Below are 26,026 nucleotides of genomic sequence, written 5' to 3'. Positions count from 1 at the left end.
ATTCAAATTCTGTCATATAAAGAATCATGCAGATATGGCACGTTTTAGTCCCTTAGCGCCAAAAAGTCCAAAAACTAGACAAAAAGAGATGCAGGCCATACATGAGATGAGACGTAATGGTATACAATGTAGTACATGAAAGCCAGTATTATAGCTCTTTATCAACTGAATTAACTGCAAGAAAGCACAGATGAAGGTTAAATTGGATAAAGACTAGATGGTGATGCTCTGAATTCTCTTCCTGCTGGTGTGGAGCCCACAAACACATATGCAATAGGTGCTGCTTATGCTGTAGTATTGCGCTTGTGAGGCAAAACTATGCTGCACCAGGGCACTCACTGCAGATTAAGGGTGTCCTAAATTAACATACAGCAAGCTAGCCACTGAGCACTTGCTGGAATATATCTCACATTCATTTCCCCTGACAGACAACTAATGTTTCAAACTATTCCTAGTAGAATTAAGCACCAGTACAGTGATCTTTGCAGACAGAGCTTAACACCAGAACAAGAACTAGCCCTGCTGTACTTACATTATGCTGCTGCTATGCAGCAGAATAGCTTGTTTTCTACGGGGGGGGGGGGGGGAGGGAGGGATGAAGAAGAGAAGAAAAAAAAAAAAATGAAAACAAGATGTCAGCATTTCACTTCCCAGCAACCCACAGCGTTACTAGGTGTTTCTGGTAGAACTGGAGGGATTTTGCTGGGTAGTTATCACTCTACTCCTGTTCATGTATTCTAGGCTTCTGTTACATTTAAATATGGAAAAACCTCACTGCTACAGCCAGGTCTGTATTACAGCTGCCATTTGTTCCTTCTGTTTTTATTTCTGCCTTCTTCACTTTCCCACGTGAAGTGCTTAAGATCTTCTCACACATGACACAACAGAAAATACCATCTTTTTTTTTCTTCTTCTCTCTCAAACTTGCTCTTTCAGAAAGAACAGGAAATGCTTCCATATACAAATGACATTACAATAAATTATCTTCAAAGTCCTTACAGATAAAGTTTATTTCACCCAACATGTCCCCTACTCACCACTCAGCTCACTTTAGGAAACAAAAACACCTCCATATTTAGCATTTCATCCTTACTCTCCTTCTCTGTCAGATAAACTGTAAGCAATATTACACTAGTGTTTCTCAGCTTGAAGATCAAATTAGCAACATAACCTCTCTCAAGAAAAGGAACAAAACCACAGCGATCAACGGGCGATCTTATATCACACTACTAGTGGACAATGAGCAAAAAGAAACAGAAGGATGAATGTGATCATACTTTCACAGGTAAACAAAGTTTATCTGTAAAATAGATTTATTGCTAAATGTAGTTCAAAGTATCAATAGAAATCGTGCACGCCATCTGGTCTTTCATTCATTAGCTAATTTGATATTTGAAAATACAATTCTGACTAATGAGCTGTGTTAAGTGGCTCTTGGATTCTTATTTTGTTGCTATTCTAGTGAAAGATCTGAACTAACACAATCTGATGAAAGACAGTAAAGCTTCAGTGCTTCTGCACTCAGATATCAGCTTCTCGACCTAATTGCTAGGACAATTCTCTATTTATTTATTTACTTAAAAATTACAAGCATCACCAAATCCTATTTAAAAGCTTCCCTGAAGTAGAGTTTGTCATCACAAATGGAAGAAGGATCAAGGATGCAGAGTGCCCAGTTAGGGAACTTCACTATAAAGTACTCTTCAAAAGTATCCTGAAGAGTACCAATAAAAAGACTGCACCACTTCCAAACACTCAAATATTTAATTCAAATAATGCATCATTTACTTGTTCTAAGAAAGAAGACAGCATTTCAAAAGATGCAGAAACAATTGCTTCAGTTTTTCTTGGAACTTTCCCTGAAAACAATTGTGGTTAAGTTTTACCAATTTAACAAGAGCCATCCAGGTAGTGAAAAAATAAGTACAAATATTCTTAGTCTTTCAAAATAGATCACAAAATACAGCTTTCTTCCAAAACCAGTGCATGTACTATTTCAAGATTGAGTGTCAACAACGGTTCTTACAACAAACCATAGAATTCAGTGTAGAATAGGCACCTTCTTTAAAAGGTATCATGACACTCGGTATATTTGGCGCAATAAAATTTATTTGTTTAAAATAGTCTTTTGTTGCTAGGCAGAACAGAAAAGTAATTTAAAAATAAGGTGAATCCAGCAGACAACCAGAGAAGCAGCTCCATCACTGCATAAACCAACACATTTTAATATCAAATCTTCTGAATCCAGAGACTTGCTGAGGACTTTCTGCAGTTTGATAGCAAATAAACAGCTCTTATAGGCTAACAAGGCAACTTGGTTAACACAATACTAGTTGACTTGCCTAACAGAAAGGCAAGTTACACTTTCGTTCACTTCAATGTGAGTTTTCCTTCAACAGAAATAGTCGTAACGTGACTTCACTTTTGTACCACAGTATGTGAAAGAACTATTTAGCTTGTATTTTTGGCAGCACTCCTCTTCCAAAAAAAAAAAAAAAAAAAAAATCACTCTGCACACTTTGATTGTACTCAACAAAAATCAAGGCAATGCTCTGTAAATCCCTGGAAATGTTCCATTCTGAATTTCTAAAGCCGCTTGCTTTGGGTATGATGAACAAATTGTCTTACAACAGTCTACACTGTATGTATGGCTGGCAGGAAGGACTTTTAATCTTCTCGGTGGAAGATGGTAGTTTCATCATTTTGGCTCCAATAAAAATGCTAGAACTGCAATTACTTGATAGGCAATTTCCAATTTCAAGCCACATCTGTTTAAAATTTCTTTTTGCTAATTTATTTAAGCAGTGTTATCACAACATTACAAAGAGTGATGGAAAAGTCATTCAGTGTTTTGCAAGAAGAAGAAAAAAAAACAAGATGAAAGAAAAACTGCTAAACACAAAGAAATAAATGCAGCTCAACACAAGGTAGGGAATATAGCAGCCCTAAATACATAATACTCCATACACACCAATTCCTCATTACTTAATCATAACGAAACTATGCCAGAACAAAGACTTGCCATAATAGTCGTCTTTCAGAAGTAAAAAATTAAGTCAAGTTGTGAGTGATGATTTATATTTTTTTTTTTTCCATGTTGTTTGCCTTGCTGGGAATGAGTATGCATTAGGTGCGTTTATTTTTTCACCATTTCACAAATCACAGGCTGAGCATTGGTGACGTGAAAGAAGTATTCTGTCAACTTTCAACCAAGTGTCCCTATGGAGATGCAGCTGTCCAGCTACAGTGCAGCTCACTTCTCTGAGTTTTTGTGAGCATTAATTAGCCTCCGTCGCATCGCCTGGTTCCTGGCCCTGTTTTCTTCATACTGGAAGACAGATACGGAAATTAATAGATCAGCTGTTATCATTAAACAGATAAGCCAAATTTAGAAGTGTAGAGAGCATTTATTACTCAGAAACAGAAACAATATCTTTCACAGATGCATTAGAAATGCAGTTCTTGTTAATATCTATATATTGGTTCATTTTTGCTTTGAAATTAACGTTTGATTAAAATACATTTCTAAGTTTGAGGTTATTAAGCCAAAGAGTATTAGAACATCCTAATAAAGAAGATTCAGTTAATCTTACCGAGAAAATTATACAGCCGTCTTATGTACAACAGCTACACTTCACACGTGAACTAGGAAAAAAGTTGCATCAGTGCTATTCTAGAGCACAGGTCAGGCTCCTCTCCTTTTAAAAGATACTGATTAATGTAAGTGTGTCTGCCGCCTGAAATATGAATTTGTCATCACTGACTTGGTCTATTTTTGATCTTGGTCATTAATTATATGCACAGATATAGCAGTGTATCAAGATGAAAGGAACAAAGGCAAATTTGGGTTGAATGAGGGTAAGGTTTTTAAACCATTAAAAAACCCCCAAAAAAGAAACACAACAGAGATGGGACTGCAGGGTAAAAGGGAATCATGCATGTATCTAAACTGTGAAGGCTTTCTTAAGAAGATCATGCTTTCAAGTATGCCCCTGCACTAGCAAAAGCCTGAAGAGCCTAACTTTCTTTCACTGCAGCCAAAAAGGAAACCCTTTCATGGCTAAAATAAATTAAAAATTAAAAATCAATGCATGATTTGGTATATATTTCATGAGAAGCAAATTATTCTTGGCCTTAAGTTAGAGCGTATTTGTTCAATTTTTTAATAATTGGTATCAAGAATAAAACTCAAGTAACCCACAAATAATCAGTTCTCTATAAGATGTAATAAACTACTAAGGAGATTGATTTTGGAAAGGATTTGCAGTTTTTTGCTCATTATACTGATTGGTTTATAAGTGAAATAATGGCCCAAAACATTACTTATCATTTACAGAGTGCTTAACTTTTTCCTGTGCCAATATTTTATTTTTCAGTAACCCATCCATGTTTTTTATATAGAATGAGAACAATGGATCTTTAAAAGTTACATCTGTACCTATTCTATACTTGTGAACAGCCTTTCAGGGTCTTCCTAGTAATGGAACATCAATGTAGCCATATTTTAAGGCAGCAGACAAATATAGCCATCAAGAATTCCTTTTAATGTAAAGGCTTCAATGGAACAAAGAAAAAGAAAATTACACAGAAATCAACTGTACTTCATTATTTTCCAGATCTGTGCTACAGTTTTTATAGGAGAAAAAATAATTGGTATTTGACACAAGCAGATGAAATTAATTCCCATGGACTGACAAAGGGAAAAAGAAGGGGCCCAAACTGTTCTGGCTATCATGCACCTGAAGTCGTCTTTTTTAGACACAATTGTGAAAATTATGTCAAAATTAGTAAGTAGAATTTTAAGTTAAAAGGTGTGTGAAAAGTTAATTTATGTACTCTGTCATGTAGGCATGACAACCACAAATATAAAGACCAGTTGATACTCTTCTGAAAGTGTGCTCATTAGCTAATTAATCTACTTAAACTCCTGGAGCCTTCCATTCCTTCCTAACTGCAGATATATTACAGCAACAAGTAGGTCCTAAGCAGCAATATTTTCATTTAGGGCCTAACTCAGCAACTCATCAAGTAGCTTCAGTTAGCATAACTGACTTCAGTAATAGGTGTTACTCATGTAGAAGTGACCATTACTGCTTTATATTCTATTCTGTGCAAATACCACTACTAAAAAAAAAATTAAGAGAAAGTCAGAAGCAACCTGTGAAGTGTCAGTTCCTATTTGCAATATTTGTGTGGTTAAAATGTGTTTGCCTATTTTTATATAACCAAAAATAGACTGTGCCATTTGTTCAAGTCAGATTTTACCTGACAAATTTATGAAAAAGTTTAAATTTGGTCTCAAATGCCCATTCTAGAATATGCTTACAATTCAAGGCCTATTTATTGATTTGCACTGTTCAGTAAAAAGCAACTCTTTCCATCCCATGGACTGTTTTTTATTAAGCATTTAACTCATAGTAAATTTGTGTCTTACCTCTTTCTTTAAGCACTTTCGCATCTCACGGTCAATATCATTGCAATGGCCAAAAAATTTCAAAATGTTGTGCTGATAAGTTAGGGAGAGAAAAAAAATTTACAATTCAAAGGTTTCTTCCTCTGAAGTGCTACATTTCTTAGAAGTCACTTGCATTTTGCAACATATCCTGTTCGTCTTTTACTTTCCTCTTTTTGTGAAAAATTATGCTTTGTAACTGTTTTACTGAGTAGCTAGAAATTAGAGCTACTCCTGAACCTCATCTGAGCCACCCCCACCTTGCTGAAAGTTGGAGGTACTCACCATGTTGACTAAAATAGGATACCTAAGCTCAAACTATGAAGTCTAAATGTAGAACACACATTTTATTGATCTAGGAATCAGTCTTACAACTTTCACTCACACTAGCTTGAATAATGTACAAAACCCAAATATTCTGAACTCCAGTTTGTGATACAGAAAGATGCAGGGATATCTACGGGCGTCCTGGAGGCAACATCCTCTGTGCTTCAGTTTTCATTATTTCTTCATGACCTAGAGAGGCAGAGGACTTGATGCTACATCATCCCAACCACATGAAGAATGTGTTGTTGGTCCAAAAGATGCAAGCACTAGGTTTAAATGACTGAAATGTCAGAACCAGTACTAAAAAAAAAAAAAGGGGGGGGATTAAGTTTCTCCAGATCTTGAGGTTAATAAATAAGATGCATTTACCATCTTTATGATGTGGCTCAACTGTGGGCCTTATGCATACTTAAATGTTAGTTTGTGAAAAACTGTAGGCATTGTCCTCACGAAGGCATTCCCCAGCTAACCTGATGATATTCACCATAAAAATGGTGAATTCTTGGCCAGGATTTCCTGAAGTGATTATCATCCATCAAATCACTCTCAGAATGCATTCTTCTAAAAGGACTACTTTTGCAGAGTGATGCTTGCTCACATGGCCAGAATCTTGTAGCAGAGCATCCAAGCAATTCAGAAGACCTGAAGGAATGGAGGTTTTAGTAGATATTTACAGCTATACAATCAGAGATGATCTGACCAATCTTTTAGACAACTAAGGAAATTTAAAAAAAAAAAGACCATGAAGAACAAAACAGATGAGAATGAATTCTTCTTCTTCTGTATTTCAGAGGGAAACATACGCGCATTTCTGTAGCTGATGATCAGCTAGATGGATTTATACAAGTAATACAGGAACACTATTAAGAGTTCAAACAGTGGACAAGATTTGAGCCAATAGAACATGACTGAAAGTAGGAGTGAGTTAATAAAGATTATGAGAAACACTTAACTATAGCAGTGCTATAATTAGCTTGTTTATACCTCTCTGCTTTATAAAGGGCATCAGATGAAACTCTGAAGCAGTTGCATGTGATAAATGGTCACTTTATTGCAAGCTGATCTTGGTTTTACAACATTTTCATTTTAGCTAATAGAGATTTAATTTTGTATTTTATTCCCCTTTCTGCATGCTAAATTTCAAGCTAACTCCACTCTTACTAGTGCATACAGCGAGTTGAATCTACAATTATTTAGCCAGATTCCTAAGATGTCAAATTTCGGTTCAGATTATGAGGAAGAAAAGAATCAGTTTCTCAAAAATAGTTATTATGCATATTGCAGTGATACAATTGCAAGACAATATGTATTTCTTTCAGCTGCCACCTGTAAAAATAAGTATTTTTAAGGCATGCACTTGGCACCAGAGTACAGTTGTTAAAAAAAAAAATAATGACATCAAATAGGAATCCCATTAACCTCTCCCCACTAGGTGCAAAATGTGATCTAATAGGCAGGTTCTAGATTAGGAATAAAGTAAATCAAACTGACTTTTGTGAAAATGCACACACAGGACACCCAATTAAAAAAATAATGCTTTTTACCCCTCAGGAATATTTATTTAAATTGTAGATGAAGGTTTTTAGGTCATTTTGGCATTATAACAAAACAGCAGGTAGTCACTGATAACTGATTAAGGTCACTGACTTTTCAGATTTCAGTGACTTCAATTTTAAAAGAAGATTTCAGTACATTCCCCTTGAATTTTAAACTAAAAGGTATTGCTTCCTTTCAACTGAGTGTGAAAGAAGCCATCTTCACCCTTTCTGTTCTGCGACTGCTAGCACAAATACCCTCTCATAATTGAGCACAAGACTGACAAAAGTAATTCCTCTTCATGTAAAGATCAACTTCAAACAAAACCCAGAGAATATAATCCTGTGCATGACTGTATTATTGCTGCTTCTATTCCCTTCATAAGTCAAATTGGCAATAGATTCCTTTGAATCACTTGCTGCCAAGGAATTCAAGTACACCTTTTAGTTCCAGTTCCCTCTTCAACACAAGGTAGTCTAATAAAGTACATTATACAAAATGCCTATGATGCTGGTATATTAACATTCATTTTTATTTAAAAGTCAACCATTACTTTCAAGTAGGAAATGAATATTTCTGGATTTTCTGGTCAAAGCATAGAAAGTCCAACTATGTATGTACCAAAAAGTAGTACAAATCTGAGGGTATTTTCTTTCCTGATTGGTTTTGTTATCACATTTATGAAAAATTAATGACATTTTAATTTTGTATTGCCTATAGAAGTTTTATTCTCCTCTTAACTGATGGTCATTTTATTTAGCAATCCTATTGATACCACAGTAGTTAATGTACAGGAAGAGTCTTCTCACTTAAGTCTAGCTACTCAACGCTGGTAGCTACATTACAATATTAAAGTTGTTTCAAAAAAAACCCCAAAATACCCCCAAAACTCGAAACAAAAAACCTTAAAAAAAGTCTCTACAATCTCTCAAATTACCTAAAGCACTTTTTGGCAAATTAAAATTTCAGAACTCAGAAGAAAAGCATAACTCTTAGATTCAATACAACTTTTAGTTTTAAAGCTTGGGGATGTTGTGAACAAAAACCTTCGTATCTTAGGTTTAAAAAATTTAGACAGTGCATAGGAACAGATAGGCAATGGTATGAGAAGTACCACATATCAGATGGCATCAAGAGATTCCAGCATGATTACATTTCAAGATATCATACTACAAGTTCCAACAAAAAAACAATTAAATGTTGCTGAACAAACCCAGTACAGTATACTCACTGCAAGTGAATTTTAGTATTAAAACTCTGCTCCCTTCATTGATGTAATTTAGAAATCATAAGAAAGTGTGTTACTGCAAAAGTTTTTTTATACGTTAGTTTAGCTACTTTAAAATCTACAAAAATTTTGTTGTCCCTCTTTCATGCAAAACATCTCTCACATTTTGTATACTATCAGCCTGGGGGTTTTTTCTGTAATACTTTTGCAAAGAAAAAATTAGAATTCTGCTCAAGACAGTAAAGCTAACATATGTATTGTCTTAGAATTTATGGATAACTGCATTACAAAAAAAGTATAAACATCACATCTGAACATGGAGGTGAGAATATTGTAGATTGCATGTAATGGTGTAAACCATTGTCTTCACATTCATATTCAATATTTAAATATATTTTTGCCTCAGTGGAAACTATGAAATTGAACTTTTTATGCACTAGTACAGAAATACATCTGTACATAACATCTATTTAGAGTATACGAGAGAACTGGGAAAATAATTAACAATATTGCAATAATGGTGCAGATAGCTTTCATTACAGGGGCTGACTCTTCTACATCGAGAGGCTTACTACAGAGCAAATTTTAAAAAAGGCTTTTAAATGAGATGAAGATTCTATCTTCTTGAAGCAATGAAGAGCCTTGAGGAGCCTGAAGACAATTTGGCATTTTACACCCTTGGGTAGGTGCCTATTAAGAAGATGGAAGTCAAAGAGTAATTCCCATTTAGCTCTCCAAGCACTGAACATAAGGCATGCTGCATGTCCGGATCCCCGTCAACACATCTGCTTATAAATAGACTGAAACATCTGCCCAGTGGACAGCCGGAATATGGAAATGCTGTGAGTGTACAAAAAGAGGGTATTTGAAGTTGCTTTTATTATTGTTTTTTGAGGGGCATACACTACTAAAAGGTGAAGAAATTATTTAAATTCTTAAAATAGGTCTATTCTTGTCAAGCTGTAGCACAGGAAATTTTAAGGCATGTTTTATTTCCTAATGAAATCACTGGCAAAATTTTACACACAGTTGTCAGATACCTCTTCAGTGAAAACGTACTAGCTACATTTCATGGCTGTTCTGCCTAGAGGAGGTTTTTCTCTCTATGATCATATAATATTCTCACTAATTTATCTGACACTTATTTCCCCAACCCACCCACTCTTTTCTCTGCTCAAAACTCCTTACCTCCTTGTGACACTTCTTGAGCAGACTGATAACTAGGTTACATTCTTCAGTGTGTAGATGAGGAGACAGGTCTGGATGCATCTTTAGTTAGGGATAATTTTAGTAGTACAAGGACAAGAATCTGAGAAAAAATCCACCTGCCAACATTAAAATATGAAAGTATAACTAAAAAGTCTGAGTTAACCACTTAAGATATTATCAGACAGTATTATCTTAACAAAGAATATTTTAGATCAAAATGCAACTTAATATATATAATTTATATTACACAGTTAAAGGAATTAAAATCAGCATGTCTGTTCCTCTACATAACCCAAACGTTACAAAAGTTAACTACAAGTTTATATTTTTTGCTACAATGGACATAAGCATGCATTTGGGATTTTAAGTTTCAGGGACTCCCTAGTAGCATTAATCTCTCTTGAACTGCAGATTACCTTTTCACTTTCCTACTTCAGTTTTCTTCTTTCTAGCTTTAAAAAAGCTAAGTATATGTAATTTTCTTTCTACCTTCTACAAAGATGGATCACAACAGGAAGCACAATGATATTTCATTACAGCACTCTGAGAACTGGCATTTTTTTTAGTTATCTACATGCTTTTTAAAAAATCCTGATCAAAAGCATTCATGACCCTTTAAAAACCAGCACTTAATCAATACAGTAATATTTTTTTCTTAATTACGCCCAATTGGAACGTCCCTTCTTGCAACTTCACATTATTGCCTCTTGCCCTTTCACTGTACTCCTCTGAAAAGCATCTGGATCTGTCTTCTACATGAATCTCCCACTCCTTCAGACAGCAGAAGGCAGCATGTAGGTTTCCTTCAACTCTTCTCTTTTGAACACTAAAGCAGCCTAGCTGCCTTAACCTTGCTGCATACGCCAGCTATTCCACCCTGCTAACCCCCCTTAGTTTCTGTTTTGCTGGACTCAGCTTTTTTATATGTCTGTTAGACTGTGGGACTCAAAGATGAACACAGTATTTCAGATGTGGCCTCAAGACTGCCAACAGAAGGGAGTAATAATAACTTCCCTTGACCTGCTAGATACACTTCTAGTGCAGCCCAGTATGCTGTTAGTCTTTATTGCCGCAAGAGTGCACTGCTAAATCACGTTTTAACTTCACGTCAACCAAGACCCCCAGGTCCTTTTCTGCAGGGTCCTGTGGAGCAGGAACGAACTTCAGTCTAGAAATAAATGCTTATATTAGTTCCCAATTTAAAAAAAAAAATATTCCCAGAAGTAATTTTCAAGATCTTTTGTTGAAAAGGATGAAAGCATCGTATGATAATGGCTGAAATAAGATGACATATTTGTTGTGGAAGATCACTTCACCAAGGAGGGAAGAAGAAAAGTCCAGTTCATAAATGGGCTCATCTTGACAAAATTCTGCTGTGCTGGCAGCTATAATCTACACCGCTATTCCTGGAATACTCACATAAAGTATTTGTTTTGAAGAGGTACATACACTAATTTACCCAGTATTTCCCATCATGTGTTCAGCCTAACAAGAGTTACGTTCTCACAAGCAAACAAAATTTTAAAAATCCAAACGGGTTTAAAAACCTCTTGAGACCCATGAGTATATCCACATAGTGTTGCAAACACATGTAGTAATCTCTCTCAAAAATCTCCCCTATACTGTTTGGAAGTCTAATATTATGCTACATATACTCTTAGCACAGAAAAAGTTGGAAACCATACAAGTCACTTAAGCATTCTGTTCAACAAATTAACAAATAAACTTCTAGAAATATGACAGCAGGAGCATGACACTAACAGCAAAGTGATTAAGAACCCTGCTGTGTTATTACCACCAGCTTTTGATTGCATGCCACACAAAGTCAATATGTTTTAAATTTATCAGTAGATTTTTTTTGATAGCACTAGAGTTAGCATTCCCTTGAGAGGGTGACCTGCTCAGTGACTGTGCATTACTTTAACATGTGTGAACCCAGCTGATTATTAAAACCCTTCATCATTCAGCCTCCAACCACTCTTCCTAAAACTGTCATCTGAGCTGGGTGTCTCAGAAGGAGAAAGCAAGACTAATGCCCTAGTCAAACAGGTAGCGTGCACATCAGCACAGGCCAGAAAGTCAAAGGGAGTGTTTCAAGGAAAGATGCATTTTCTCTAAACTAAGATCAGTAAACATTGCCATTGTTTACTAAATTATTCTCAGAAAAAGTGGATAAAAGCTATCAATGCCACAAATAGATAGGTGACAGCGTATATCATCAATTAAAAGCCTTCTAACGACTTGAATTTTCCAATGACACCTCTTGTCTTGCAGGACAGATGCTGCAAATCAGAGATCCTAACTGTCACACCAGTTCATAGATAAGTAGAAGATATTAAAATTTTTCAACTTTACCAGATATGGCACTCGGCTCATGTAGGCTACGATGGATTAAAGTAACAAAACATGTTACAGTCATCATGGAAGGCTTAACTGGAGCCTTTAAGTACTTTTGAAGTTCATGACTGAAGAGTGCTATCAGTGCTCAATATTATATTTATGTCTAGGGGTGTCAGATTAGACAGTGATCTATAAATGATCAGAGAAGGTTAAAATATTTTTGCTGGAGGGGAATGACTGACAGACGAAAGAGTCTCAAGGGTAACAAAAATACGTATGAAAAAAGGACTGGATGAGCTATTGGTTTCCTTAGTTTCTTTTCAATAGTGTTCTAATCTAAAATAAAGATAGCAAGTTGCCATGTTACCAGAATTTAAGTCCACATGGACAGAATTTTATATAGATGGTAACTCATAAGGAATCTAAGTATGAAAAAATACCCCAAAAAAGTTACAGAAAAAAATTTGGAATAAACAATATAAATTGCTCTGAGAAAACTACTAACAGAAATGCTGGATAAATAATGTCAAGATAAACACGCAATTGCTGTAGTAGAAATACTAGCAGTAAAGTAGAAGAACAATATTAAGAAAATACAGGAATTGCTTTAGGAGGAAAATGGACTGCGAAATGCTAAGCAAACATTAATATCTGAAGCGAATATTTGGAGAGAAGTATTTAGATGAACTCTACATAAAGGCACTGACATACTTCACTGAGTTGCACAAAAATGGTCTGCCCTTTGATGTGTTTTATATGAGATTTATAGGAGATTTTGAATTCTGTGCTGTTTTTCCTTCCTTGTTAAAAATTACACAACATATGTATCTAAATTATTTGATTGAAATGCCTTAAGAACTAACTGCAAATTTCTATAAACTATTGGCCTCTGAAGGTAGAAGACATGGATATAGATGACTGATCTTTCAACTTCCTTAACCAGTTTCTAAATCTACGCTATCCTTCAGGGGAAAAAAGAATTAAGAAATTGCCTCGTTCCAGTATCATGTTCTGTGTAGTTTATCTTAAAGTGGGGAAAATAGGGAATGTTCTAGCTTTATACTTTCCAACATAAACCAGATTTTTTTAAAAAAATAAATCAAAACCCTAAGCTTAGAAATTCTCTCACAATGATACTGAATTTCCAATGGTAATGTTTTTGTTTGAAAAAATAATACTTATAAGATAATTCCTTCATAAGCAATCTTGGACACTAAGCATATCAGATTGCTAAAGATTTCCTAACAGGAATCAACATACAAGTTATCAAGAAGTGATACTCATCCCTAATTTAAAAGCTAATCTATACACGTTCAATACTTTAAATATTTAATATTAATGTGCAAAAGGAACCTACACATATTATAGAATTCACAGTAAAAGTGCAGATACCTAGCAAGTAGGCAGAAACCAAAAGGCTATGCCAAAAGAGCAGGCGAGAACACTATATACATTTCATTCACACTCCTGTTAGACACCAAGATCTAGGATAAAGTGTTTGTTTCTCTCTATGTGCTAGTTTCTCCTCCTGCCCTCCTTACGGCAAAGAGCAGTAAAAGGACCTAGCTGTGTGGAGAAAGAAGGGGTTTGGTACATTCCCACTTTTGTCCCAAATGAAGCGTGAGAACAGCGTGTCAGGAATCCAGGGAAGTTCCTTTCTTCTGTTCTCAGAATCTCCCATAAATATGAACTAACCAGTTCCCTGATGCAGCAGAAAAACTAAATAAGGTTGCTTTAGTCTCGCTGATTCGCTTAATGCTTAATATTTCCATGTTTGGGGGACAACAATGAAAGAAAGGTTTAATTCTAGATAGTTGTTTTCCTAAGATGTTTTTTCCACATTTCATTAAAACATGTTAGAAGATGATTTCTTAAACCAAGTTTTGCTAATTTTTCCATTTGAGAAGTTGCACACAAAAGTAATTTTTTTCAAGTTTCTGAAGTCAATAGTAAAAAAACCCAAACAACCAACCAAAACAAGAAAACACGATTCACATACTGCTCAGAAAAATTACTTCTTAAAGCAAAACACAAATCCTTGTTTACCAACCCTGAAGATGAAAAATTGCACCTGAGCACCCACACTGCTAATCATTAAGCCCCCTAACCAGAAACCCAGAGCTGTCTGCAGTAGTACAGAACACACGCATTTGCTGCAAACATTTAATACCCACAAGGCGGCAGCATGACCATGCAAACGAGAACAGGTACCAACACAGGGAAGGGCGAACACATCTGCAAACTCCAATAAAGCACACTCACCATGTGTAACATTTACTTTTGCACTTCATTTCACTAATTTGAGTAAGACCAGACATTTTGTTTTTAAGTTCTCAGTTACATAGTATTGTGCTGTTCAGCTTTGGAGAAAAATACTTACAATGCCAACAGCTGTTTACTCAAATCATGGGTATTTTCTGTAAGATTATACCACGTTTTAACATAAAAGAAGATTCAGCTCCACACCTAACTGGTTGGTGTTTCCTGAAGATATCACTCATGTCACTTCAACAGAACTTCTACATTCCTAGCATTATCTTTCGTACACATTTTATAAATATTTTTGATGAAAACAGCGTAGAGTACTCAGAAGATCAGTCATCAGTGAAATGAGAAATGACAGTTGATGATACCATTTCCAAAAGCCTAGGAAACCCTGAACTAAGAACTCTGTTTTGAGCTTTTAATAACATGGTTAACATCTTCCAGATCAGGATATTAAAGTATCATTCTATGCTGCTATCCTTAGGGTTGCAATTAGGCACATTGAGAATGACCTCTAACTTTCCAGTGTTTCCAAGAAAGTTAGCCAGACACCATCACTTTAATCAACCAAGTTCAGCTAAATCTCATAAAAATTAGTCACAAACTCTTGAATTTCAGTCTTGAAAACTACACGCTAGTTTTCCAATATTACATATTAGAGTGGTGGGAAAATAATTTAGATACGCATCAATGAAGACCTGTAAAGAATAAAGAAACACAAAAGGGAGGGGGGAAGATTACGCCTACTTTTAAAATGTTTTTATATTATGTAAATGGCATTTACTTTCCCTGAATCTAAAGAATAATTAGGAAAACCACCCTTTGATAAATAAGATTCATACTGATTTTAACTGTCATTCTACATGACCACTTTCTGCCAACAATTCAACATCTCTCACATCAGCAGAATGAGCACTCACCTGCTGCTTTTAGTAGTAATAAAACTACATCATACCTGATTTCATACTTAGTAAAGCAAGTTAAGAAGGTATTAGTCCTAATGAATAAAGCAAGTTGAACATCAACTTGAATATCAGGTAATTTCTACAGTTTTATTTCTGGCTAAAATAAATGATAAAGTAAAGCACAATATGGCATTTTCACCTCCTGCTAATTATTTAAGGATGTATTCATAGAACAAACATCAGCACAGTTACAGGACAATTAGTGGAACATAATTAAAATATGCAACAAGTCACACTGCACAATATCACAAAAGGTTATTGAAGCAATCTCTTTCTGTTCCTGCTATGTCTATGAAGACAAGACTACTCAGTCAAGAATGACAAGACCCAGCCAGCATAAAAGTAAAGCATGCTGAAGATGAGGTGCTGTAGCCAAATTCCTGTTTTGCAAGCTGCTCTTGTACTTCAGCTTCAGACCAGGCTTCGTTTCATCACTACTTCATTCATTTTGCAATCAAAGCAAAGAACACCACTATAAACCTAGTACTGCTAGCAGAATTTCCTTGCTTAGTGCAGAACCGCTTTTCCCCTCCTGAGAGAAAGGGATCAAGAGGATGACACTCCCCTCTTGGAAAAGACAGGGTCTCATCCCTTGAGCAGCAAGAGCCCCTGAAGAAAGGCACATAGCACTTGGCAAACAGTAAATACTGTCAGCGTAGCACTGCTTTGCTATCGGGTGAAAGGGACTCCTGCACCTACACTGTTATCAACAGTTACGGCAGGAGAAGCCGCCCACTTAACCAGCCCACGCTGTTTTCAGTCTGTGGTTTCTCAATGCTCCCAGGAGTCCTTAAAATAGTGACAGGATACACAGAGACACGACGAAAAGCATGCTTACGACAGTCGCAATGGAGAGCTCCCTGCTCCCACTCAGAACAGCCCTTTTAAAAACCCTCCTTAAGCCCTGCAGGAGGATGCGAGGTGAGCAGGGAGTCCCAGAAATCGGCCCCGAGTTCCCCCAAAGCCAGGTGATAGGGAAGGGAGGAAGGGCGGTGGGGCGGACATCTCCCCACATGCCATTCTTTTCCTTTAGGGATAGAAAGGAGCAACGCTGCTCGCTCGCGTCTGGCCAAAGCTTCCCTTGTCAGCCATCCTCGCACTTACTCCAGTCCCCAGAAGACGAGCCCAGCCAGGTGAGGCCGGCACCGAGACCGACACACCAGCCGCACAGGGCCAGGAGGAGGCACGGGTGACCCGGACAAACCCGACCGGAAGCCGCCTCAGAGCACCCGGCAGCCGCGGGAGCAGCCCCCACAGCGCCGGCGCCAGCGTGAGGCGGGGCGAGAGGCGGGACGTCTTATGATTGGGCGGCTCGGGCACTGTGCGGAGTCTGATTGGGCGCTTCGAAAGGCGGGCGGTGGTTGGCGGTTAGCGCGGCGCGTGGCGGATGGGCGGGAAGGGCTGGTGTGTGGCTCGGTGGCCGGGCGGGTGGCTGGAGACAGCGTCGCTCCCGCCGTGTGCGGTGGGTAGGTAGGGTCGTGGCGCTCCGCTCGGCCTCGCGGTTCTCTTCGCGTCCGTGCTCGCTGTCTGAGGTTTCCTGGATACTCATCGAACTGGACAAGCAGTAGCCCTTGGTGAGGACCAGCGCCCCGTCCCTCTCCGGAAGCACGCACCAGGCCTCGGTCAGTGAGGGAAACTTCTGAGGGGTTGGGGGAAGATTATTGTAGACAGCGTTTTAACTTGCTGTCGTAGGTGTTCACCGAAATCCGTGGTAGTGCCACGCTTAGGACTGATGTCATCGTTGTGCTGATCGTGCTTCGGTGTAGTTTTGTGCGCCTTACAGAAGGAGGAAATCTTCTGAGCCTGCCTGTGCCTTGGTCGTAACTTCTTTAACGTTTCAACTTTACAGGTGACTTCATCATGGATGAAACTGTTGCTGAATATATCCGAAGAACTGTACTAAAAATCCCACGAGATGAAATCAAGACAATGCTACAGAAATGGGGCTTTCTCTCAGAGGCGCAGCTGCAAACCATAAACTTCCATCAGTTAAAGGATAACATTTCTCAAGATGTTGTTCAGCTCTGTGAGGTAATCCTTTCCTTCGGGAGCTGCCTGTCAGTGGCATACAGGATGCATGTTGAAGCACTATCACAAAAACATTCTTATGAAGAAATTAATTTTTTTTTTGCCGTAACACAGCATCAAATAGCAGTTTGTAGCCTGGAAAATGTAAAGCTGAGCTGGTAGTATCATCAATTTTGTCTGATTGATAGGAGTTCAGGATTTACCATTACTGAGCATAATGGTACATACTTTTAGCTGTAAGTTGTACAAGATAGGTAAAAGCTCAGCATGTTAAACCTTTAAGTGGGTGTATTTCTAAATTGTAAAATAAAGGCATCGATTGCGATGTGTACTCATTACATAGTGCTAATTTTAATTGATTTAGTATGAGTAATGATAGCACTAGTTTATATCTTTTAGACTTTTTAGATTTTTTTTTAAAATTTTCCTTGGCCAGAACTACTTCCATTCTGTGTACTGTAAGCAAAAAAAAGTTTTCTGATCTCCTACTTATGTACTCTGATTTTGGTGTACCAGGAGTCTGTATACATAGTATCATATATCCAGAGAGATACAGTTATTACTGCTATTGCTTAAATTCTATAGCTTTTTGTATCACTGCCTTTGAATTTCATCCTCAAAGTTTAATTACATGGAGTGTAGATCAAACTGCAGGAAAGAAACTGTTAAGTTATTCTTGTAAGATAGCAAATGTCATCTTTTAAAATAACATTTGTTTCTGAAACATTCTTATCTGTAACAAGTAGTGCCATAAGTTTCTTAAAAATCTTTTCATGCTGTAAAGGTTATATAAGGAAGAACCAAGTGTGTTAAAATTCCTGACAGTGAAATACTAGTCACTGTTGCATAATGTCATGAATACTCATTAATCTTACTTTCTAATTGCTTGTACATCATACTATAAGGACAGTGTTCTTGTTGCCTTTGCAGAAACACTTAAACCTTGCTGAAGTAGCTTTTGTTATTGATTTCTCAGAACTGTATTGTGTGCACATTTGGACCAGGTGAGGTGTCTTTGAGGAGAATGTATGTGCTGTGGACTTCACTGCAGTGTGATTTAAACTACCAGTATTGAGATTTTTCACTTACAGTGTGATAGAGCATTCTGGACTTGCAGTTCACCATGTACTGTTATTCTTTCCAGGAGAATTCTGCAGACATAAAGCAAGCAGCTGTCCTAGACATAATTTGTAAGTAGAAAATGAATTAAAATAACATCTTTATATTTTTTTCTGAGTAACTTGATAACACCCTTAATTACATAGCAATTGCCCTAGTGAGGTACGGATGCATTTGAAGTAAACAGATTACATTTTAGATGATGAATCTTACTGGATCGGACCTCTTTTTATAACAATTTCAAAAGCTCAAAATCAACAAAAGCGTGTTTGCTTCTTTTGAGCTCTAAATCTAAACTGTGGTAAGCTGCATCCAGCACACAGTTATAAATATAGAAAGATATGTTTGTCTCCAGTACGTGTTGAACCCTAAAACCAGTAATATTGTGCTCCAATAGGGAGTGACATAGGCAAACTATCAGCAAATACTCGAGGTGGAACTCTAAAGCCAATATTAATTCACAACTTGTGTGTAGTAGTTTAAATCTCAAGGTTTCTTTTAGCAGTCTACACTTCTTAGTTTGAGTTTAGACTAAGTTTCAGTCGCTTTAGGTAAAATCCTTCTTTAAACACTGAACTTCAGAGATACCCTTTATTAGTTGCTTTACTGAATTATAAAAGATCTTCCCATCTCTATTAATAAAAAAATATTTTGCTGTTAGGTTTACTATGAGTGGTAGTTTAAGAATGCCGAAGAAATTATATTGCATTATCAGAAGTAATCTATTTGAAATAACCTGGTCATAACAATATTGTAAAATTATTTGTACCATTTGATAATACACTGTGTTACTGAGCAATTCCTATTTTTCATAGACAACTACATCTACCCAAACAAAAGAGTATGGAGTGTTTACCAGATGAACAAAACAGGTAAAGTGCCTTTCCTTGCTTTAATCTCACAGCTCTTGGCAACCTACTGCAGTGCTTTCTCGGGTCATACATTTTAAATACAAATATAGTCGGGTATGGATTTTTTCAACAGAGATATCTTAGATAGATATTTTAGAATACTTTCTGTTAACTTCTGAAGCAGTTATTAGATATTAGAAACTACTAATTAAATATTAACCTTTTCTCTACATAGCAATAATGAAGCTCAAATTTAATACACAGCTTTTCATATAAGGCTATGCAACTTCAGCTTTTTCTGCTTAATTTTGTTTCAGCAAAACTAAAAACATCTGAACTACTTCTTGTAAACACAGTTCTCTTTTTTTTTTTTTCTTCCTTGTGTAACAGGGGAAGAAACAGATTTTTTTGACTTAACAGATTTCAAAAAAAAAATTAAAAGACGACTTCGCTCAGCCTTGAAAAATGTAAGAATAAATCCATTTTAAATTTGTTACACAGCTCTGGTGTCAATAGATTGTTTTCATAACTTTAGTGAAGTGTTCTGGTTTTTCTTATAGTCTACATCAAAAATTAAGTGGAATTGTTCATTTGGGAATGGTAGGAACTGCATGTGAAATAGGAAAAATGTATTGCATACTTGTTCTAGCAACTTTACAATTATGCTGGAGTGAAATAAAATGTAAGTTTGCCTTAAAATATGACAGGCTTCAAGAAAGGCAGTATGTTTATATTTTCTATCAAATCTTTGCCCTATTCGAGTGTACATGTTGCCCAGGTATGTTGATACTGCTTTGTCCTGTCACCCAATAACAATACACAAACAAAAAAAAATGGATCAAATGGAGTATAGGGGCAATTTGAAGTAGCCAGTAACGAGTAGAAGGAAGTTCAGTAATGAGTTAGATTAGTAGCAAAATTGTATCCATTTCCTTTTAGTTCTGGTTTTGAAATGCCAATTTTGTGATGGCTGTAAGAACTTGACCCTGGTATTTCATTACATTATAATGACTGAAAGACCACTATCAATAGCAAGAAGCAGTTTCTAGACTACAGAAATGAGCACACTATGAAAAAAATAATGGAAAGGAGGTACTACTGTCTCACTTTTTTACTAAGCAATTTGCAGAAGCCTTTTCTTGCTTTAGCTCTCCAGCTTCATTTTAAGCAAGGTAACAGAAAATGCCTCTGGCTAGTTAGGGGTGTCACTTCTTGACTCACAAAGGATTCCCACTGACAACAGTAGAGGGCAACAAATACAAATCAGACTAACAGAGACTCAGCTGCAGTTCATGTAACGCTATTAAAATTTTCCAATTCTTTTTAAAAAAAAAAAAATCCACAAAAACTTTGAGAAGTTCTGTTGGTCCAGCAACTTAAACAGTTTGTGGCCTGTGGTCTAGCTGGACAAAAAGCTTGGCCTCATGTGCGTCAGGTAAAGGGATGGGTTTTTTTAAAGACGTTTTCCCACTTTTAAGTCACCCAGATTGCTTCAAGGTAAGAAGAAGTAACCGAGGAGCAAGTCCACAAGAAAAGAAAAGGAAAGGGAATCTTTTTCAAATTTCTGATTGTGTATTCTTGAGCAATGATAAATACTATATTCAAGTCTAAAATCACAACTTGATCAAAAGTTTAGTTTCTCAAAAATTGGACATATTGGAAATACTGCCACTAGCCCTCTATCTAAATAGACACTTTTTTGTTATTTTCCCAAAAGAGAGAATCAAGGCTTTTGTAATAAGCTATCTTTATTTTCATGCTTCAGAAGAAAATGTACATCAACAGGAATAAAAGTCATATGAGAGTTCAAAAGGTGATTTCCCCCCCCCCCCCCCAGTTTGAGGTTATTTGTTTTTAAATACAATCCTGACCATGCCAGTGGGATTTGCTTCTTATTCAGGCAGTGGTGTACTAAATTATGTTTGGGTCTTGTGAACACAGGGTTAAGAGATAACAAAATCTTTCTGGACATTTAAATGTGCTGGTAAATCAAATCCTTTCTTTTCCTGCTTAGGTCACCATCACCTTTAGAGAATATGACGATAATGCAGTCTGGATTAGAATTGCCTGGGGAACACCATATACAAAACCAAACCAGTACAAAACCAGCTATGTTGTATACCATTCACAGACTCCCTATGTCTTCATTTCTGCCTCGGTGCTTAAGAGCAACTTGCCTCTGCTATGTCAGGTACAGAATAAAACTGTGTAGACTCTGACTTCACCATAGTCATGTAGAGCTATAATTGCGTTGGCTTTTAAGAGGATGGGTAAAGATTCGTCGCTTAATGTCGTTTACTAATTTACATAGTCATTTTTTTTCACCTTAACTCATGATAAAAATGGGGCAAAACCCAATCTTTTTGACCTTTGGAATGGTGCATCATGAATAAATTCAGTTTATTGGGATTTTTGCTGACCTTGAATTGTTCTAGTTTCTTAACCAAGTGTTAGGCAATATTGAGTTAAATTGTCTCAGCAGTTGAAGAATATTATATCAACACAGTTAACTTCAAGAACTAAATGTATGAGCTCATCAGGGAATGCTATTAATTAGTCTTAAAAGACATTTTCTTCCAGCTGGTGGTGATCAGCATTAGTAGTCTAATTTTTTTATCTATTTAGCAGACTTCTGTACTAGTAATTTAATTATTTTATTAATCTGTTTATTTATTTATTTTTCAGCTGATAAGGCTATAGGCTTATCTGGTTAATCCTGTGAATGCTTTTAAATATTATCCTAAGCTTAATAACAGTCTATTCAACATTTTTTCAGACATGAGAATCCTGCTAGTTAAAGGGCAGTTGCTTACCTTGAAAAAAACATCGCAACATCTAGAAATACTGTATTTTTTCCATATTGTAAACACAGTGATGATTAAGACTGATGTTAAAATAATTTCAATTTTTATTTAAAGGCTCTGGTTGTTGCTTCCAATTACCATGACATCCGTGAAATGGAGCTTCGAAGTCATTCTTTAAACTCCCTTAAAGATATTGTGTTTAAGAGATATAGCCAGGTGAGCCACTTCACAAGTACATCCTAAGAGAAGTCTTGCTTTTTGTTTCAGGCCTAGTTCTCACCCCCTAGCAGGGGGGAAAATTCACCTCTTCCAAGAGACGATCAAGTTAAAATAATATTGAACTACTGAGGTGGACAGCCTTTCATTAAGGTAACATTACAATGGGGATGTAATTACTTGGTATCCCACGTATACTTTATTATTGTTATTGCTGGTGGTTAAACTCAGTCTAAAAATTGTATGACTTTAGGATTTTTTTAGTGTCAATTCACTAGGCTTCCTACAGCAATGAGTTGAAGGCTATTAGAATGGGCACTTACTCTGCTCCTCCATGTAAAACTTGTCAATAGGGAAATTTAATAAATATCATAGGACAGGCATTCTTTTCTCAAAATAAAGCTGGGCTTTCTGACTTCTAGTAATTGTCAAAAGTTGGGAGAATACTCACTTTCAGAATGAGAAATAAATCTGGAAAGTTCTTTTCAGCTATAGCCTCTAAAAGTGGAAATGAACTAAAAGCTTTTTTATTTTTCCTCTCTCTCCATTTAGAACTTCCAAACTTATTATCCGAAACCTCTACGAGAAAGGGATGTAGCACCAGAAACTGGTATGTATATTTTAAATTAAACAGCAGTTTGAATGTCATTACTGAGACTCATAATAGGAAATGTACGTATGTTACATTCACGTTACATTATCCACCCCTGGTGGGGTGCCACATTTGCTATCACTAGGAGAGGTAAATATTTCCCCATGGCTGTCATTGGACACAGTTATGAAACAAAAAATATCCAGTGCTCGGTATCTCTTTTCCTATTAGCCTGGTTTTTTCTCTTGGTAAGAACTGAAAATATAAAAAATATAGAAAATATGAAAATATAAAGGATAGAGCCAACTAGTCTATGGGGAAAAAAAAGATTATGATGAATTCTGTAAAATTATTATTTTCAGATTTTCACTGGAGTAATCACCTGATCAGAAAAACAGTATTGTAGCAGCTGACAAAGATATCTGTCTGTTTTTTCTCTTCCTTTCCCTACTCTTTTCCCCTGCAACAGATTTAAGGATAATTCAAGAAAACAAAAACGAGAAAGAAAGAATAGAGAGAGTGAATCGGGAAATTTTTGGTGATGGTCCCCAACCAAAACTCGAATTTGCACAATATAAGGTAGTAAAAGCAACAAATTTTCTTTTTTTTATAATTTTAATATAGTGGTAATTAGAGTTATTTGAAGTACATACAAAGCTCACGCTACATAGCACACCATAATTTAACTTCTTGGATAACGCGCGGATTTTATCTGATGAACAGATACATTGGAAATTCTAAGAGATACGTGATGTTTTACAGTATTACTGAACAAGCTGCCTCTTTCAGGAGAAAACTCTTTACCACATGGTGGCACCCTCTGATTTTATTAAAATAGTCCTCCAGCTGGAATCATGTTAACATTAGAAATAATAGACAAATAAGATACAGTCTTATTAGATATTACATTTTTAATGTAATATTTAAATAATAACATATAAATAAAATGTATTAATTGCTTATAGTTCCTGGTTAAATTTTGTGTCAACAGCTTGAGACCATGTTTAAAAGTGATCCTAAAATGGATGTTTTGGATAAAAAAGAACCGTTCAGATGTCTGGTCAAGTTTTCTAGTCCACATCTTTTAGAATCGCTGAAATCCTTGGCACCAGCAGGTAAGTGTTCCAACTGTATCAAATGGAGCAAAAATACACAGTTAAATATTTTTGTCATCTTACATTCTGCTTGTATCTTGCATAAGGGAGAATCTTCACAGTTTTAGAAATACATAGAAATTTAGTAGAATAATTATTGTTACCACTATAAAAACTTATGTCTAAATACATACCTGTTTGTTCTAGAACTACTAGTTTGTACATAGATGCCCAAGCTGTGTTTTCAGTTTTATAACGGTTATGAAAGGTAAACATTGGTTGAGTTAAGCCATAATTATCTGTCTCTCTCCAGGTATGGCTGATGCACCACTTTCACCGCTACTCACGTGTATACCGCAAAAAGCTAGGAATTATTTTAAAATTAGAGAGAAAAAAGGTTTATTTCCAGGAAGCTTTGTAAGCCCTTAATTTAAAAGTGATTAATAGAGAAATATACAACTCACTTGTTACTGGTATTAATCTAAATCATCATAAACTTTAAGACAGATTTTTAAAAAATAACATTCCTTGATAATCCCTTAAAGTTTTTTCTAAGTTATGGCTTCTTTGAATTATTTTCCCACATTTGTCTTTAACAGAAATTAGCCCTTAAATAACTTTGCAACTAATTTTTATTATTATTTTTATACAGAGACATGGGGTTTTTTAAATTTAAATGTGATGACTGCTCTTAACTGTATTTTTAATAATATTTGTGAAGTTAAAGCTAGCTAAAGCTTAATAAAGATACAGTAAGAGCTGTAGCTGTTCCATTTACTGTCATAGCTGTAGATGGTGGAGATATTCCAGGTGGCCGCCTTACTTCAGCTCCAGTTTAGCTGCATAACGGAATACGTGCCCCATTTTCAACATGTGAATAGTCCCATTCAAGTAGTGGAACTACCCATCTGCAAGTCAGGCCTGCTTTTATCCTAGTAGATGAAGATTACATTCAAAAACCATTGCAGGGCATGGGGAAGAAGGGACTCTTGGAAGTTTCCATCCAGCTTTAATGGATATTAATTCAGATCCAGCGTTTTCACTCACCAAGGGCAACAGCCAGTAACAAATACTTAAATTAAAAACAAAATAAAAATCTATCTATTGGTATTAATGTCTTGTGAAGTTTCACCTTGGAGGAATACAATGAAACAGGCAATTTTCTTTTGAGGAAGTCTGTGGTTTAGAATATTTCGATTAAGACTTGATCTTCCTGCAATCCTTGCACTTTTTTTGTGCTTGGGGACATAAAGATTGCAGAATCAAGGTGGCAACATTCACTGATGCAAACAGCAGCTTTGTATTGGAGTTCTTTAGAGTTGGTGAATTGTAATTGGTAATTATATAGATATCTTCATGTAACTTGCTGCATCATTTTTAATTTGAGATGGATTCAATCTGAAGATTCAGTTATAGCATACAAGTGTTTCTTTTTTGATTTTGTTACCTGGAAACTTTGTGCGTGCACTTTGTGTATATGGAATTTCCGATTCCTTTTAGATATGTCATTGTGCAAAGGCAGTCTTCATACCTTCACAGCACAGTGTAAATATTTTGAGAGGTTATATGGGAATGTTTTTGTTTTCAAACTGTAAATAAATGTGTAAATTACGTCTTTTCATAGAAGTTTGTTTGGCCTGACTTAGAAACATGACTTAACCTGTACTGATTTTGGGGTTGTTTTGTTTTGCAGCATCTCTGTATAGTTCACACAGAAGTTAGTGTAGGACTGTCTGCTTGCTAGTGATATATTTTTAGGATTTCCACCTGTGTGATTTCAATGTTAGTCTGACAAAACCCGTAACGTTCGGATTCTGAAGCAATGCCGGGTTTTGTGTGATACAGAGCTGTTAAGAGCGAACTCTTATGTCTCACTCCTACCTCACAGAGCCTTCCACCATTCATGCCCATTGCGATTCCAGTATCCATTTAACTTTTTCTCCCTACTGCTCTCTCCCAAATAACCGAAATGCCTGAGCCAATAATGGTTTACCATAAAG

General features: G+C 36.2%; 2 protein-coding genes across 3 annotated transcripts; one reads left to right on the top strand and one right to left on the bottom strand.

The window, feature by feature from the left end:
- Positions 1-994: 994 nt before the first annotated feature.
- CMC2 (C-X9-C motif containing 2) lies at positions 995-16,557 on the bottom strand. Its single transcript, XM_054841029.1, has 4 exons — positions 16,427-16,557; positions 9,732-9,868; positions 5,435-5,506; positions 995-3,328 (listed from the first exon to the last, which is right to left on the bottom strand). The coding sequence occupies exons 2-4, from the start codon at positions 9,810-9,812 to the stop codon at positions 3,254-3,256; spliced, it is 228 nt and encodes a 75-aa protein (XP_054697004.1). The 5' UTR covers positions 9,813-9,868; positions 16,427-16,557; the 3' UTR covers positions 995-3,253.
- A 182-nt stretch (positions 16,558-16,739) lies between these two features.
- CENPN (centromere protein N) lies at positions 16,740-25,652 on the top strand. 2 transcript variants are annotated; one of them, XM_054840585.1, is made up of 11 exons: positions 16,740-16,896; positions 17,172-17,353; positions 18,495-18,540; positions 19,285-19,341; positions 19,711-19,787; positions 21,335-21,511; positions 22,239-22,340; positions 22,893-22,950; positions 23,402-23,511; positions 23,924-24,047; positions 24,340-25,652. In XM_054840585.1, the coding sequence occupies exons 2-11, from the start codon at positions 17,183-17,185 to the stop codon at positions 24,453-24,455; spliced, it is 1,038 nt and encodes a 345-aa protein (XP_054696560.1). In that variant the 5' UTR covers positions 16,740-16,896; positions 17,172-17,182; the 3' UTR covers positions 24,456-25,652. The 2 variants fall into 2 exon arrangements, with proteins under 2 accessions (XP_054696560.1, XP_054696559.1); XM_054840584.1 differs by having other exon boundaries at positions 16,740-16,944.
- Positions 25,653-26,026: the final 374 nt, after the last annotated feature.

Source organism: Grus americana, chromosome 13, assembly GCF_028858705.1.
Source record: "Grus americana isolate bGruAme1 chromosome 13, bGruAme1.mat, whole genome shotgun sequence".
NCBI classification, from domain to species: Eukaryota; Metazoa; Chordata; class Aves; order Gruiformes; family Gruidae; genus Grus; species Grus americana.
This window is presented reverse-complemented; position numbering and strand designations above follow the sequence as displayed.

Bases quoted from the DNA above. Each gene is read 5' to 3' on its own strand.
- CMC2 (XM_054841029.1), bottom strand. From the start codon at position 9,812: ATGCATCCAGACCTGTCTCCTCATCTACACACTGAAGAATGTAACCTA. The intron at 5,507-9,731 runs GTAAGGAGTTTT...CTAACTTATCAG, and splicing joins TCAAGAAGTGTCACAAGGAG to CACAACATTTTGAAATTTTT. The intron at 3,329-5,434 runs GTAAGACACAAA...TCTGTCTTCCAG, and splicing joins GAAAGTGCTTAAAGAAAGAG to TATGAAGAAAACAGGGCCAG.
- CENPN (XM_054840585.1), top strand. From the start codon at position 17,183: ATGGATGAAACTGTTGCTGAATATATCCGAAGAACTGTACTAAAAATC. The intron at 19,788-21,334 runs GTAAGAATAAAT...TTTCCTGCTTAG, and splicing joins TTCGCTCAGCCTTGAAAAAT to GTCACCATCACCTTTAGAGA. The intron at 24,048-24,339 runs GTAAGTGTTCCA...GTCTCTCTCCAG, and splicing joins GAAATCCTTGGCACCAGCAG to GTATGGCTGATGCACCACTT.